Source organism: Lepisma saccharinum, chromosome 25 (genome assembly GCF_977018435.1).
Source record: "Lepisma saccharinum chromosome 25, izLepSacc3.1, whole genome shotgun sequence".
Lineage (NCBI taxonomy): Eukaryota > Metazoa > Arthropoda > Insecta > Zygentoma > Lepismatidae > Lepisma > Lepisma saccharinum.
The window spans coordinates 51887808-51904443 of NC_139253.1; the positions used below are offsets into that span (position 1 = coordinate 51887808).

Below are 16636 nucleotides of genomic sequence, written 5' to 3' on the forward strand. Positions count from 1 at the left end.
CCTAGAATATAAGCGCCTGCACTACGCTATCCGAAAGGTGTGTGACCTTTACCTCTGTGGTACATAAAAATCCTGTAAAAACCTTCAGAAATATATAAAAACCTAAAAAAGGCTTGATTTAGGCGTATAAACATAAACTAGGTTCTAACAAGCAAAATATGTTTTTTATGCACTATAAAACTTCATCAGTTGTTGCGTTTTTTAACGAAACACTGACATAACTTATTATTTCTTACATGCCTGTAAAAATCTAAAATCCGAGGTCTACTCATAAGATCCGTTTATAAGTAGCGTACCGTACGCGGACCTTTCTGATAGTGTAGTGGCTAACCGTTGTATTTTAATCAAGGTGTCCAGAGTTCGATTTCCGGTGTAGTGTTTCGGATCCCACTTTAAAGTGAATATCCGGTCCTGAATCGCCTTTCCTAAACAAACTTCGACATATCGAATGCAACGAATCACTTTGATATAAAGCACCCTTAATGTAAGTGTAAATTCTGTTGTCACTTAAAGTCCAGAACTCCCTAAGACCCTACACCTACCTTTTAAAATGCCTGACTTAGTGGTTGCTACATTATGGATACATTTTAGTATGTATTATTATGAGGTTATCAAGAAGGTTTGTTCAAAACAACATACAAATTAGCTTCACTCTACATGATGTATTTGTGACGGTATGGTTTTGACTGCGCAGCGATTCTTCCTGTTCGATTCCGTTACAGGGAGCTCTTCCTCTGATCCGATTGCAATGAAATAGGTGGAACTTTCTAAGAGCAACGGAACGTGGTACTAAGCTCATCCCACTTTTCCTTCTCACCGACCATAAGCAAACTATATTATTTACATTTATGTATATGATTGATTATTTCTTTGCTTTTCAACCTTTTCAGATTATTCTCGATGGTCGAAATGAACATTCGACGTCAAGGTAGCATTTGAAACTAGAAGTTGAGCCAGTAGCATTGATCGGGTGGCCATACGTCCTGATTTTACAGAATGAGCACATTTTACATTCTGTTTTTATGTGAAAGCTTATATCATTTCAACGTAATATTTAATAAAATGTGTTTTAGAAATATAAAGTACACCACTGTTGCTTTTAGTGTGTATAAGCTGTTTTTCACATTTCCGTTCTGTGTGTAGCCGACCTCCGTGGCGGAGTGGTTAGCACAGCGTGCTACGATGCCAGAGGCACAGCCTGGGCATGCGTGTTTTTTGTGAGTGTCCCTTATCAATTTCATCATATCATCAGTCATCCTCGTCGTAGCGATTAGCCAAAAGTGGAAGAAAAGCGACTCTAAATAACAAAATTCAAATGAAATTCAGTGCGTGTTCTGTATTGGCAATGGAGAAATGTGACAACCATAAACACTGAAATATTAAATGTCTGTGTTCTACGAATCTCCAATTTCTCATTGAACAAAGAGTAGTCTTAACTGTAGTCACCGGTAAACATGGGACACTAGATCCTAAAATACTAGCTTCTCTGTAAGGTGTTATGCGTGTAGCCTAACTCTATGGCGACAAGTGGATATGTATAGCAAATTTTCAATACCAACTTCTACCACCGCCGTACAGTTAGGCAACGCGCATGACGACTTGCAGAGAAGTGATTATTTCAGGATCTAGTATCCCATTTTTATTGCCGGCCACTGTACATAAAAATAGTGCACGACATTATTCCATCTCTATCTCTGTTTGCTGTTTGCAAGAAACTAGGAACGAATTATACTTAAAACACTTGTTAAGGATTTGTAATGATTTTGCGTCAAAATGGGTAGGATGAAAACAGAAGTTTCAAAATATTTGGATTTCAAACGTTTTTTCTGTTTCAATAGCAACACAAATCTGCAGCTTGCGTTAGGAAGGGGGAGTTCACTCACGTACAGTGATATCGGAGTGAAAACTTTTACTCATTTTCGATTTTTGAATTCTGAGATAGGGATGAGGGAAATGAAAAGAAGGTAAATTTTCGTCCGATATTCATAAATCAACTGTCATTGCAGATTTTTAGGGAGGTGTTGGGGAAAAGAATGGGGAGGGATGGATGGACGTGCGGTTGAATCAACGCCCGATAGGGATTAAAAGACCACAGCATTGGGAAATGTTCCAATATGCTCCTGTACTGAAACGCCATTCACGATATAGTGGCGAAGGATTGAAACAAAATGCAGAGGTAGGCAACAGGTTTTACCAGTCCTTATATATTTGCTGCGATTGAAATGAACGAATAATTAAGACACTTATCTCAAAGGTACAGTTCGGAATATAATCAGGGTGTTCATTGTATGCACTGCTGAACTCGTTAAAGTGGAAGGAACAGCCAGAAAGCTGCTAAATGAAGAATTCGCGAAAAAGAAGTTTCACCGAAATTAAGTTCCCGCAAACTTGTTCGCTGGAGAGTTGTGTAGACTCTCGGAGCCACATTATATATGCGAGTGGATTAGAGGAGGAGGCCAGTCAGGTGACACAGAGCCTGTTCAATGTTGAGTAAGTGTGCGTGCGTGTGTGTGTCTAGGGCAGGCGGTAACGTTACGGTCCATAGCGCGCTGCTGCTCGGAGAGAAGGTGTTGGTGCGAGACAATCTCGGGCGATTGCACCGCGCGGGCGAGAGGGTAACCCACAGTCGCGCGCCAGCCGTCACGCTACGCGGTCAGTCGCGAGCGTAGCACGCGTACGCTCATTTACCGTTAAATCCAGTTTCCGTATATCGATTCGTAATAGTTGCCTTACCTAGCCGATGATGTTCGGATTCAAAACTTTCGTGCTTATCTGGACATACGGGAAATAGTGTAGTGCAGTGTTGTGTTATCATTGTCATTGCAGACTGACACAGTTTTTCGCGCCATGTTTTTACTAGCATCAAGACACGAAATGAAAGACTCGATTCGTCTAAGTGGATTTGTGAGGTGAAAATATTCCAGTTTTTTTTTCTTTTCGATTCCCCAACAAAAACAAATTGGGGAATATTTGACCATGGACGGCTCACACTGAGTGCAAAGGACGCTTCATCGGTGCGGTGCAGTTAGGGGGGTGGAAAATGAATACATATCTTGCAGTGGCGGACGCTTTTTCACCGTCGCTCACGATGACGCTGTCCAAGGGGAGCGTCATCCCCAAGGAACCGTCGTACATGTCGACGGCGGCGAAAGTCATGATGGTCCACCACAACAACGGGAGCCTTGCGAACAGGATGATGATGGACTTGTTCCTCAACAACGACCAGCAGACGGACACCAACAACAACAACGAGAACAGCGGTGTGAACACCAACAACCCTTCGAAAGACGAGGTGAACGTTGGTTCTCGTGTGCAACAGACCGAGACTAGCACGGCGACAAGTGACGCTATCCCCACGACAGGTCGCCAAAGGCGTGCCGCAGAAAAGTACTCTCTACGTCCGCGCTCTATCCAGAACCGAATAGAAATAGAGAAGAGAAGAACCACGACCAAAAGGGAGCCGAAACCCAAGCAGAAGCCTCCCCCGCTGAGCAAGTACCGTCGGAAAACCGCGAATGCCAGGGAAAGAAGCAGGATGAGGGAAATCAACCAGGCGTTCGAGACTCTGAGGAGGGCGGTGCCGCAATTCCCGAGTGCGAAAGTAAGTGAAAAACTTACCAAAATCACGACTCTCCGGCTCGCCATGAACTATATCGAGGCTCTAACCAAGATCCTCAAGGAACCTTCCGCGTGCGACGACGTCGTGGCGCTGGCGTCCTCTTGTTCCCCGCTCTCTCATTCGTCCTTCGCCTCGACGTTCTCCTCCTCGTCGGCGATCGCTCCAAACATAGTTCCTTGTTCGACCCCAGGTTCCGGCATCTGCGAATCGTCCTCCAGCGAACTGGGAGAGTACGCCAACGATTTTCTCTCGGAAGAAGGTTCGACGCTCGGCGACCCCATGGACACTTTCGACGACATAATCGGCGTCAGCGACACTTTCGACATCCTCCTCGAATCCGACGGCGAGTCCCTACAGTTTCACTCGGATCTCAGCGACCAGTCGACGCCTTGATGTTCAGATGTTAACGCACGTGTTAAGAACTGGGGCCCCTAATTTACATGTTACTCGTTCCAAGTTGTTTCTTTAAAACCATGGGTCCCTTCAATGGTGGGTAAAATATAAATTTCCTACGGAATAAGTAGGGAAAACGTGTGCAGTATGAAAAAGCTAAGTGGCAATATAATTGCTAATAAGTTCAGGTAATCTTTATTATTTTTATTTATATATGAAACATATCACACATATTTCAAAAGTGGTATCCTGGCACATAGTGCGCTTTTATAAGGTCATTGAAATATCTGTTTATAGGGTTTATATAATATTCCCATACAATTGGTCTCTTAAAATTTTAAAATTTACACATTACGATTACTAGGTTAACAGAACAATTAGAACTATTTCCAATTTTAAAGCTATAAGCCAATAGTTCTAACATTCTTCATGTTATGATCCATGAGAGAAATATTCTAAGAGTTTCTAAAATATAGTTTATATATCACCAAGTTACGCTTGATACCACCTATTTAGTCGTTCAAACAGATCGATTAACTTATAGCAGTATCTTCGCTTACGAAAGTAGCATACCTTCTTACTGTGCTCTTATATATATAGTAAACACAAACTATTTTGTACATATTGTAAATAAATTGAAATTGAAAAAGCATATCATATACTATCCAGCATCATTTTGATGCAGTTCAATTATAATGTTGCTGTTTAAAGAACACTTTTATGTATCAATGCCAGCAACTCTAAACTGTTGAAGTTACAAGTCAGCTCCAAATTTGGCTTGTTCGTTGTGTTCAATAATAAAAAAGAATGTGTTTATAAAACTATTTTGATATCTTTATATTAGATATGAGTGAACAATTTTTAAATAAAGCCTACTATATTGTTGGTTGGCTAAAGGATACAGTTATACATTTTGAAAATTTTATTTATTTGTTAGACTTTACCTGGTTCATACAATTTTATTGTGTGCAATGTGTACATAACGTGAAAAAATTATGTGCCATGTGTTATGTTAATAGCACGACACTTAAAATGTTTGTCTGATATTTTACAAAAAAAGGAACAGTTGCAATAAATTTATTTTGAACATATATATTACATTTATATATCCATGAATCCCGTCTTTTAAGTAGTGCACGGCTGATATTTAATAAATCTTATATTGTTCGCTTTATTTATTGTGGGGCAAATTTTCAAGCTGTATTATCATTAATTACATCTAATATGTCAGTTGCGAAGGCAAAATATTCAATTGTTTCGTATTTCTGCTCATGTTATGTCACTTTTCTACCTTTCTGTGTTAACTATAACGTTAGAAGGTGTGATCAACTGATATGAGAATTAGAAAAGAGTTAAAATAACATCCAAGCTTCAAGCGGAATTCGAAGCCAGGTCTCTTGATTTCGTAGCGTTTTACACTTTCTCCTGCACAATGGAGTGTAATAACTTTATTAATTTTAAATATCAAGTTGCATACAATTTATCTTTATCAGCATTAAGAACTCACACACCGTGTTGAATTTTTTTTTAAAATGACAACTAATAACTTCTTCATTTTTTATATAAAAGATTCATAAGGTCTTATGGAGTAACTATTAATACGCTTATATTTTTTTATCAATTTGTTTTCGGAACTTTTACTTGCAAGAGTAAGCAGGTAATTATAAACGTAAGTACATGTCCTTATATTACTCTTTATTAAGTTATATGTGTCTAGGTCTTCTGTTGTATTATTTATGTAAAGGTCTTTTAATGTACAAATAAGTGAAAGGCTGGAATATTGAACTTAGCAGAAACAGTCTGTATCTGAAGACTGTGATAGTTACGTTAAAGGTAAATTTGTTGAAATAATTAGGCATAAAAGCAATTAATTATGGCACTAACTTATACTTTTAACTTTATAGCCTAATTTGCTCTCTCTCTTACACACATACACCCCCCCCCACACACACACTCAAACACCCTACTGTACTTTAAATCATTCTTATGTCTTACAGTAAAGTCCTAAATGAACTGAAAATAGTTTATAATCGGCCCCACACATTGGTAATGTGGTAATTCAATATTTAACAGATATTCTTTTGTGCTTTTTCACCAGTTACTTGATGATAACTAATAACTACTTTATTTTCTTGATTATAAGCTAAATCTTGGTGAAAGTAAGAAATATGACCCATTTCGTTAATCTACAGGTACAGTACGAGTCGTTGGATCCGATGGATCGCAGAAATATAAAACCGATACAAAAATAGTTCTTTATATTTTTTGTTTGAAGCGTGAGGTCTTACGACATAAATTTATCCCTTAAATCAGGAATGAATGTGCTACACTTTTCACTTCTGTCTTTCACTAAAACATATTTCCGGTTCTTGAAATAAAAAAAATGAATTTGGGATTGGACTATAAGAATTATAAAGTTTATATTTGTGTATTTTTCACCTAAAGAGATGTCTAACAATTCATAGTAAATGCTTATGTTGTTATTCAAACCAAACATAATGTGATTTTCATTTGGTAGCCTGCAAAGCTTTCGAGAGAAAGTCTACAAGCTATTTCGCTTTTACTGTGCCTAGGCGCTCTTAAGAGAAAGTTCAGGATGTGGGATATTAATTCTCAAGAGACCAATGATAGCAGTGTACAGTACAATAGTAAAATAAACATTACAGTAAGGGGGGGGGGAGTTGCCAAAACTAGGGGACAACGACAGTTTACTTATCCTTGGTAGATAAGGTTTAGCATAGTGCGGGTGCAGAAGTGGCAAAACGTTGGGGGGGGGGGGGTACTGCCCCCACGCCCCCCTAATAGCCGCCACTGTTTCAACATTTTGTCTACATGATTAGCGTAAAATACGTAAACAATTTTAGAGATATCATCTTATGTTCGTGACTGGATCTTGATTTTAGACTAGAATTTAAGAAGAGTTTAAAAGTACATATTTCTATGCAAGAAATAAGATCTATATTTGTGGTATGAAGAGCAACAACGATAGCGTTTTTTAGATTCTATAAATTTCTGTAATTTATAATATTGTACGCCAATATTTCGATCAGCGGGAACACAACGCGCAAACAACTTGTATAACTCTCAAAAACTCCAATGAATTATGAGCAAATTAATCCAAACCCACATATTTCATTCCCAGGTATGTACTTCGAATGTGCAATTAGCATTAATTCATATCTTCAGTTGCTTAACTTATCATTGACTTTCATTAAGGGAAGGACACTTACAGCATCTTTACCGAGAACTGTGTTCGTCGTCGCCTTGTAAATGAAGGTCTCGGGTTCGATAGCCGGTGGGGGTCCATGGTGGTTTGGATTCCACTTTAATCTGTAACTCTAGTCCCGATTAGCCTTTCTTTGCATAAAGTGGACTTAAAACAAAAAAAAAACTTAAACGCCTTCTTCCTTTTCTTATATATGAAATTTTACTCACATGCCAAATACAAGTTTTTATTCCAAATTCAGAGATGAGAATTTAAGACACTTTCACTAAACCATGCCTATGTGGTTTTACTGTCATGTTTTTTTTCATACATCAACAGTTTTAAACCCCTTTGCCAATACAGTATATTTATTTTCATAATGTGGTTATTACCGTCGCGTTTTCACACTAGTAATTAAATTAAATTAAATTGTAATTCATTCATTCATTCATCTATCCTCCAGACTTTGCGATAAAATCTCAGGGCTCTTGTATGCTGCACGTAGTTATGTCATACGTACAAATTATTGAATATGGAAACGTACTTAATGTTGACAAAATATTTGATGTTTTCTTTTACTACTATGAAATGCGAGAAAGAGTGGTGACAACCTGGGATATTATTTTTTGATACGTTATATCTGAGTTTTATCTTGATTTGAGTTTTGTTATTTAGCGTCGCTTTTGGCTAATCATGGCGATGAGGATGAGTGACGAAATTATGAAAATGGTGAAGGGACAAGACACTCACAAAGAACACCTGTGCCCTGTCCGGGTTTCGAAACTTAAGCTCCTGCCCTCGTAGCGCGCTGTGCTAACAGCTCCGCTACGGATGTTGGCATATTACTTTGCATTTCTTCTCTCCGAATGCCGTTTACACATATGTTTTACACACATTTATGAAAAATTTAATACTGTAAAGCAAGAAAGACAAGGTAAAGATTTCAATATATATTTATGCACATGGACTAATCGAGATAGAATTTTCAGTTTTGCGTGGGATTACAATAACAAAAAATCTCACTTGAAACTAAATTGTGATCCCTAGCCGCAATTAACAATGTTACCGGTGGCCTTGCACGTTAAGTGGTTGTTTCGATCTCACCACCGAAGTTCCCGTGTTCTTTGCGAGTGTTCCTTTATCAATTTCATCTAATTAATACACATATTTATCATCGGGATCAGCCTAAAGTGGCAGAAAAGCTACGCAAAATTAGAAAAATACAATACAACGAATGATTGACAATGATGAAAACATTGAATAGTGTAGTGATAGTTGCGTTCTAGAATTGTGTATGCACATGTAAATAGGTAACTGTTTGTAGGAAGTCAACGTTGTGAATGCAATACGTTGTTAAAATTCGTAAAACACGAATTGTATTTCAATAATTCCGCTGATATCCACTGCAGGACTGGTTTGCGTAAGTACGTGCGTTAATGAGTTTTCATCAGAGCTTATCCAAGACGATATAAAGAGAAAAAGAAAGTTGCCTGAGTGGTTATTTATTGTTTTGCCTTCTTTGTTTCGTTGGTAATGTGTGTGTAGACACAAAGCAACTGACGTAACCGCAATGTGTTTACTCGTCTCCTCATCAGCTGGATCTTCAAATCGGTAATTGCTTAATGTGCTGCGAGAGCAAAGCAAGAATCACCCATTATGTTGGGTCCTCTTACTTTTTATCTCGTCTCCGCACATGCTAATTCCTCAGCATCTCTCTTCGCTCTCTCTCTCTCTCTCTCGGCGTATCCACCGTCTTGCTTCCGGCCACGTAAAAGCAGACACCAAAGCGGCCAGCAAGCAGATTGGTGAACCTACTTTCGGGCGATGTTGCAACTTTCACGGTATTAATAAATCAATGTTTGATTGTGTGTAATCGAGTTTGGACTCCGAAACAAACGCATGAATACTTTCTAGACCTTCGCTCGAAATTGCCGTAGCGTTCTCAACACTCGCTATTTCCCACTTTCTATAATTAATGTGTAATTGCTCCCCTCCCCCCTTCAGAATTCTTTTCGATAATTACGCTAAATTGCCTTTTCTCATTAACTCGAAACGATGTGCCAGAATATTGAATACATTATCACCTTTCGTAACGCCGGGCACTATTATTTGAATAATAAGGTGGAGATTGAATGATGTCAACGTTTACCGATGAGTTGCAACGCAGGAACTTACTCAGTTCTCTGCACTGAAACGTTATCTTTCTGCTTATCGATATTTGCGTAAAACCGGGCTTTCAAATCCGGAATCCTTTTATTGATTTGGTTCAATTTATTCGCATTTCTCTCACTTTGGACTAATCGCGAAGATGAGGATGAGTGATGGTTTGATGAAACTGATGAAGGGACACTCCCAATGAACAACTATGCCCAGTTCGGGATTCAAACCCAAGAACCTTAGAGTCATAGCGCGCGGTGCTAACCACTCCATCACGGAGGTCGGCTCAAATCCTGAATCCTTGTTTCTATTCCCGCCTAAGGTCTGGATATATTCCTTCTATATTTTTTCATTATTGCCTCATTTTACCATCAACATTCACTGCCTCGATAAGTAAAATAACTGAAATGCAAATCTTTGGATAATGTGTATAGAAAGAGAGCTTCCAGTTCTAAATCTAAATTTCCACTTTAGGTACTATAAAGTTTACTTAAAATCTGGCCTACACATCCTACCTACATGAGCTATGAAGTTTCCACAAGATTTGAACCGAAGACAGTTTACATACAAGGCGATATTTAATGTGTTCCCGAGTAAAATTAGTAGGCTATGTAAAATTCAGGTTTGTGAATATATGTTGCAAACTGACAGAAGAGAAAGACCAACCTATCTTTTATTTCTAGTGGTACTACATTGTATTTTGATAATTGAATGTTGCTTTTTCTACCCATTTAGATTAGTTAAGCATCAGCGTAACTTGGGGTTATGAGGGACAGAACACCAACTTCAGGTCTCAGAAAACTAACAAAAAATATTCTTAACTTGTAAATTTTTATAAACCGTGTGCCTCCTTGCTCCTCAGTTACTCCTTTAAGAATGCATGATGATTATATGAAAGAATACATCTGACCGAGACAAGAAGCCAGAACCTTCAGACTCTATAGCGTGAGTCGACCACTCAACATATTTGTCCAAAAGACGATTTTTCTTTGAAGTCGTTGCGATTTTTCGTGTATCATTCTGTAATTGAATAAACCAATCACACTTTGATCACTTAAATGCACTATTTTATTAATAAAATGTTTCGGACTAATGCTTTGATATGTATCTCAAAGAATTAATGGTGGCGCTTTTCAGAGAACTATATAATCCAATTCTACCTCTTATTCATCGCGTTACTTAAAAAAACTTTAAGCCTTACTGTAATACACCAATTAACTAATTTCTTCAACGTGGCTAAAAATCCATGCTTACGTAATATGAAGGTCACTGTGAATTGGTGACTGTTGTTTTCATTTGATTTGATTCGTCACCTTAGAATGAGATTGATTAGGTGCTTAAGGCAACACTTTACCAAAATATATTTGTAAGATAACTTTTTGTATTTGTTTTTAAAAAAATGAAATCATTAAGCAACTTTGATCCGAAGAGAGTTTTGATTTTCTTGTAATTAGTGTTTATTTTCCTTGCATTCCAATAGAAAGGGTAAGTGGGTTGAAATGTAAGTACCTTCTTGTTCGATATAAAATTTAAACCAATATTCAGAGTTTAAAGGGAGAGGATTCACTATCTAAACGAGATGAGTTCCGAAGTGATTCAATAAATTTTATTTCAGAATCCTTCCCTATGCCTTCACTCCATTATATAAGGAAAATTTCATTTTATTGCATAAAATATTGTAATACAATTTTTCAAAAGAGTCCCAAGTAAGAAGACGGGGAGGCATTAAAGGCGGACGAAGCGTGGAGCTATCACATCAACTCCATTATGTCTGAGTATGAGAATGTGCGAAGCCCTACCTTCACATCCCCTATATGCCGTCATGCCAAGGTGAAAACAGCTCGTCTTCCATTCTTTTTTCTATCGAGATAAACATTCAAACATAAAATATACCATAAAAGCAAACAAAAACAATTTTCCTTGTTATTTATTGAATCTCTATATACATATACGTACAGTCAACGGCAAAGATAATGGTAGGCAAATTGTCCATCGCTAATTTCATTACTTTGTTATTCTACATCCTGCGTTGTTTTAAGGAATGAAACTATGTTGGTTCGAAGCAGGCATTGTTCTCTGTTTATTGACGTCTTTATTTCAATTCATTGACATCATATTGTGTAATACAGACCGAATGAAAATGGTGGTGGACATTTTTCCTACTGTTTCTTTCGCCGTTGGGTGTACGTACACAATATATATAATCAAGTATTATTGATACTGTGAAGGATGATTTACAGACTTGTAGTTTCTCAGTCGCTCACAGAAATCGTATCGCGTTTCGATAGTGTGCTTTTCAATATACTATGTAGATTTGAAGATAAATCGTTACTACATGTGCAGAATAAGATTACAGAAGAATCGCCAATTTACATACTTTGTCCGAAACTATAACCGATACTCTATGAGGACTTTCTCAGCATCTACCTCTTGAATCCGGTTTTATGTGGTGAAGAAGTGGAGAAACGAGAAATATCCTTAACTTCGTTCACCCTTCATACCGTAAGGTACATTACTGATAATAGTATATTTTACCACGTTAAAACAAATATTCTTTAAGCGGACGTTCCACACATTCCATGCACGTCTTCTGTTTGTTCAGACACATTGAAATTGTGCTTATCTTCCAGAAATTCCATTCAACCTGGTCGGAAAAGGTTTCTTCCTCCGAACATGTAAATCGTTGTGGTTTGAAAGAGAAAGGGGCTAAGATATATTCCATCGTCATTCGGTCCTCACTTTCTTACGACCAAACGACAATTTTAAAATTCTTAGGTTGTCTTCTGGACTTTCGGTGATGTGAATTGCACTTGTAAGAAAACTGGTTAGTCACTCTATTAATCTTTCATGAGCACATTGTAATGCGCTTCGAAGCCCACGAACAAACCCAGACCGGCTGTGCCCAAACGCTACAGGCTTAATCTACTGTTTTCCTTTCATTAAGAAATTCTGAATTTTTGTCGTACAGTTGTAATGTTTTTTTTCTAGCATCGATAGTAATTGCTTCCCTCATTCGAATTTACTTTATGTCAGTGTCATGTTGATAACAGGTTCTCATCGCTTATGTTTATAATATAAATGCTGCAAAGAAAAGTTTCTTCAAGGCGAATACTTGTTTAAAACATTATGAGCGCATTTTATGTACTGTGTACAATTTCTGAAATTCACCGACTCCTCATGGTTACACGAACACTTGGGTAAACTGTTTCTTCAAAATTGCCCTTACAGGGAAAGGTTTCTTTTTTTTCCCAGTAATTTTATTATCACCATGGTGGTATTTGAAGAGGAAATGAGAGGGAAGTTCCTCCCCTGGTTTCTGCACCCCCTCAGGTTGGTAATGTTTGACTTTTTTGTGGGGACTATATGTATAATTTAGACAATATCCAAGAGTCCTTACTGAAATTCCTCCAACTAGAAATATTTGAAATATCATTGATTGGTTGATTGATTTGGTTCCTTTTACATTGATTTTCTGCCACTTTTGGCTAATTGCGAAGATGATCAGTGATGATATGATGAAATTGATGAATAGGCACTTACAAATAACACCCATATCCAAGCCGGGATTTGAACCCAGGACCTTTCGCGTCGTATGAAAATCACTCCACCACGGAGATCAGTTTTTTTAAATACCACACTAGTTATCATAGTCACATACAAGGAAGGAAAAATATAAGACTATAATCCACCAAAGTCTCTATTTAGAGTAAGAAGCAACTTACTAGAACATTTATTTCATTTTTGAAAAATCAAAAACGTATCCGTCTGCAAAATAAGAAGTTCTCATTTAATAAACCATGAACATTCTTTGCATTCCATAAAAAAAGAACTGAATCAAATACCATCAAATAACTCTATATTAAACATAACTTTTCTTTGTTTCCAAAATGGGAAAGTGTGAGAGAAAAAATCCAGCTTTTCTTGCCTCTGGATTGAAAAGAATTAAGAAGAGGAGCAAAAAAAAAAAAAAAAAAATCCCAACCCAAGTCGAATGGTGTTTCAAGTTATTCACATAATATTAGTATGGAGGACATACACACTCAACATACAAAATGAAATAACCAAAAGAAATCTGACGATGAGATAAATGTAGGAATGTGGATGAGCCATTTTGATCTATGATGGAGTGAACATTTTGTGACTTAACTCAAAGATCATTCATAACACACGTATCGCTGTGAGGCGTAATTGTGCCTACACGTGCCACGAAAGGAAACTTGGGAGTTTGGTTTGAAGTAGAGAAAACTGATGAAGCTGTCAGATAAAAGCTGACTTAATCAATCTTCGAAATTGACGTGCTTGTTTGATTGTTTCCACGATATTAGGAGTTTCCTTCAACAACTTTTTAGTAAAGCATAACGTCGAATCAAAAATGTTAAATGCTTTGTTGTCTTCCCGAAACATTTATGCACCGCAAATGCACCTAAATATTTGATATTATATGTGCCTCATATGGCTCTTACAACGGTAGTTGTACGGTCTGTGTTTAGTCGATAGAACACAAGACTAAACGAGGAATTGCAAACAGCCGACCTGCGTAGTGGAGTGGTTAGCACAGCATTCTACGACTCTTGGGGCTCCTGGTTTTAATCTCGACCTGGGCATGGATGTTCTTTATGAGTGTCCCTTCATTAATTTAATCACATCACTCATCCTCACCCTTGCCAAAAGTGGCAAAAAGAAAGGCTAAATAACAAAAATAAGGAAATAAAAATTACAAAATTTTATCGATGGTTCCTAAGAGAACAAAGCGTTGGAGGTAAAGCGAATTACTGTATTTTGTACTTTTATTATTTAGAGTCGCTTCCTTCCACTTTTGGTTAACCGTGACGACGAGGATTTATGATGATTAGATGAAATTGATGGAGAGACACTCACAAAGAAGCAACAACCATGCGTGCCCCAGTATTCAAACCTGGAACCGTCAGTGGTTAGATTATGAGTCCAACACTCAACGCGCTCGGCCGCCGATGAGGTAAAGTAAATTATAGCACAGTACGTACTGTGAAATTTAATAAGCAATATTATAATGATTTAATCTCATTTAATGTACAGTCAACGGCAATAAAAATGGGTTACTTAGATCCTGAAATTCTCGCTTCCCTGCAAGGCGATATGCGTGTTGCCTAACTATGCGGTGATTCTAATAGCAAATTTTCAATGACAACATCTATCAATACCAATAACGCCTTACAGAAAAGCGAGAATTTCAGGTTCTAGGTGCCATTTTTATTGCTTGCGGCTGTACGTTACGCTATGGTTAACAATGTTATTAATAAAGAGGTATTGTGCTTTTCCTATTACGAGTCAAGATAATATTTAAACATCGTTTAATGAAAACAATAAACTTGAAACAAAACCGACGAAACGAGTACTATATTAATTGAACAATTAATTTTCTTATTTTCATTTCATTCTGATGCTCTATGCTTTTCTCACATTGTGCGTTTCGGAACGTTCTCTTGCAAGTAAATGTACACACAACATAAGACGATTGTCTGAGTTTGCGAAAAATATTATATTTTTATTATTTTTTGAGAGAATATGTATTTTTTCGCTATTTTGCAATGCTATGTGGAACGCTAGAATTCCACGAGGGTAGCTCACACTTAATTTTAAGGGAAGTGTCTTTTTCACATTAAGAGGATGACTGCTATATCCTTTCGAGACATTTCTATAATACACGTTGTTGGAATGTCATATTAATAAGTTGTTTTTTTTTTTGCTTAGACACAGAAACCAGATCTGTACAAGTCAATCTGTTAACAGAAAACGCGAAGTAAATCAGAGATTCATTCAACTGTCAACAGATGACAGGTTAAGGTCTAGTGATAAAGAAAACAGCTGTTGTGTTGATCAGCAAATTGCTGTGAGTGAGACTTTTTTTTCTTTTCAAGAAAGTGACTTACACCACTGTAACTTTAACCCGTCCATATAACACTTGACATCGTCGAGCATGTTTGTATTTGTATGTAAAAGCATAAATTCAAAGTAAACTTGGTTAGCTGTGCTACCTCTTTATTATGAGCGTTATGCTCAAATTGAGCCGTTTACAGACGTCATTGATAATATACAAAGTGTTGCACTACACTGACGGTTCTCAAACTTTACAAACTGCGGAGCCCTTTTCACCCAAAGAAGAGTCCGTGGAACCCCAACATTTTTTCTATGCCCGTCAGAGCAAAATAGTATTTTTACAGACAATGAGAATTTGAGAATTACTTTTCTGGGAAATATTGGTTTCAGGTAACACCACGCGTTGACTTTTAGTGTTCCTGAAGTTCTAGGCATCTAGTAAAAAATCATAATATGGTATGAAAGAAAATGCTCTTACAACTGCATTCGTAAGAGAAAAAAGTGTTTTTAATGATTGACCTCAATGATTCTTATCCTTACAAAGTTCTTTCACATCCGGCTCTATGGAGGTGAGTTACAGTCTGATGCGTCCAGTCTGTTGCAGGACTTTGATTTTGTGGAAGGGTTGAAAAATAGTCTTGCACAGATACGTACTCACAAAGAAAAGGAGTGTTCTTGCCGCTGTATATGATAAACATGGGAATTGGTTGTTGACACTGCACCAAAATTAAACCAAAGAGTTTATCAAACATGGTATTTTCAGAAGTGATGTCAGATCAATAAGATTTTCATATTCAGATGCAGTCAGGCAGCGAGGCTTGTCGTTAAGTGCAAAAGGGTTTCTTTTAACCACGCATAATTCTCGAGATTCTCGTGAATGCTCGGGATGCTCAAAACTGGACTTTGCAAGTACGTATGATGGTGTGACAAGGAATTTTTCACGGAAAGTGTCGCAGAGAGCCTGCAGAGCCCTAGTGGAGCTCCAGGGATCCGGGGAGCACATTTTGAGAACCGCTGCACTCCACTGCTAGTAAAACAAATAAGCTAGTCTATATAGTCTCAAAATTTGTCATTTATGTATTAGGCTCACGGGACAAAACGTTAGGCACCTCTGATGAAACGTATCGAAAAGCACGTAGCCACAATTTGGTCAGGCATGTACTCCACGAGTTTGTGGACGAATCCGCCAACAATCTTTATCCACTCGTCATCAAGAAATCCGCAGTTCGGCCTTTTACTTGATGGGTTCCCGAAGATTAATTTTGTATAAATCTGGGGGCCTTCGGGGCCACACGGGATGCGTAATGGTTACGGAATGTTTATCGAAACAATCACAGCCGGCCGCCTTAGCGGAGTGGTTAGCACATCGCGCTACGACGCCAGAGGTCCCGGGTTCGAATCCCGGC

The 16636-nt window shown here is 37.8% G+C and overlaps 1 protein-coding gene across 1 annotated transcript; it reads left to right on the top strand.

Moving 5' to 3' along the window:
* Positions 1-2495: 2495 nt before the first annotated feature.
* On the top strand, positions 2496-5065 carry LOC145978650 (uncharacterized). Its single transcript, XM_083111410.1, has one exon. It carries the CDS (start codon positions 3041-3043, stop codon positions 4010-4012), a length of 972 nt encoding a protein of 323 aa, XP_082967536.1. The 5' UTR covers positions 2496-3040; the 3' UTR covers positions 4013-5065.
* The last annotated feature ends 11571 nt before the right edge of the window (positions 5066-16636 follow it).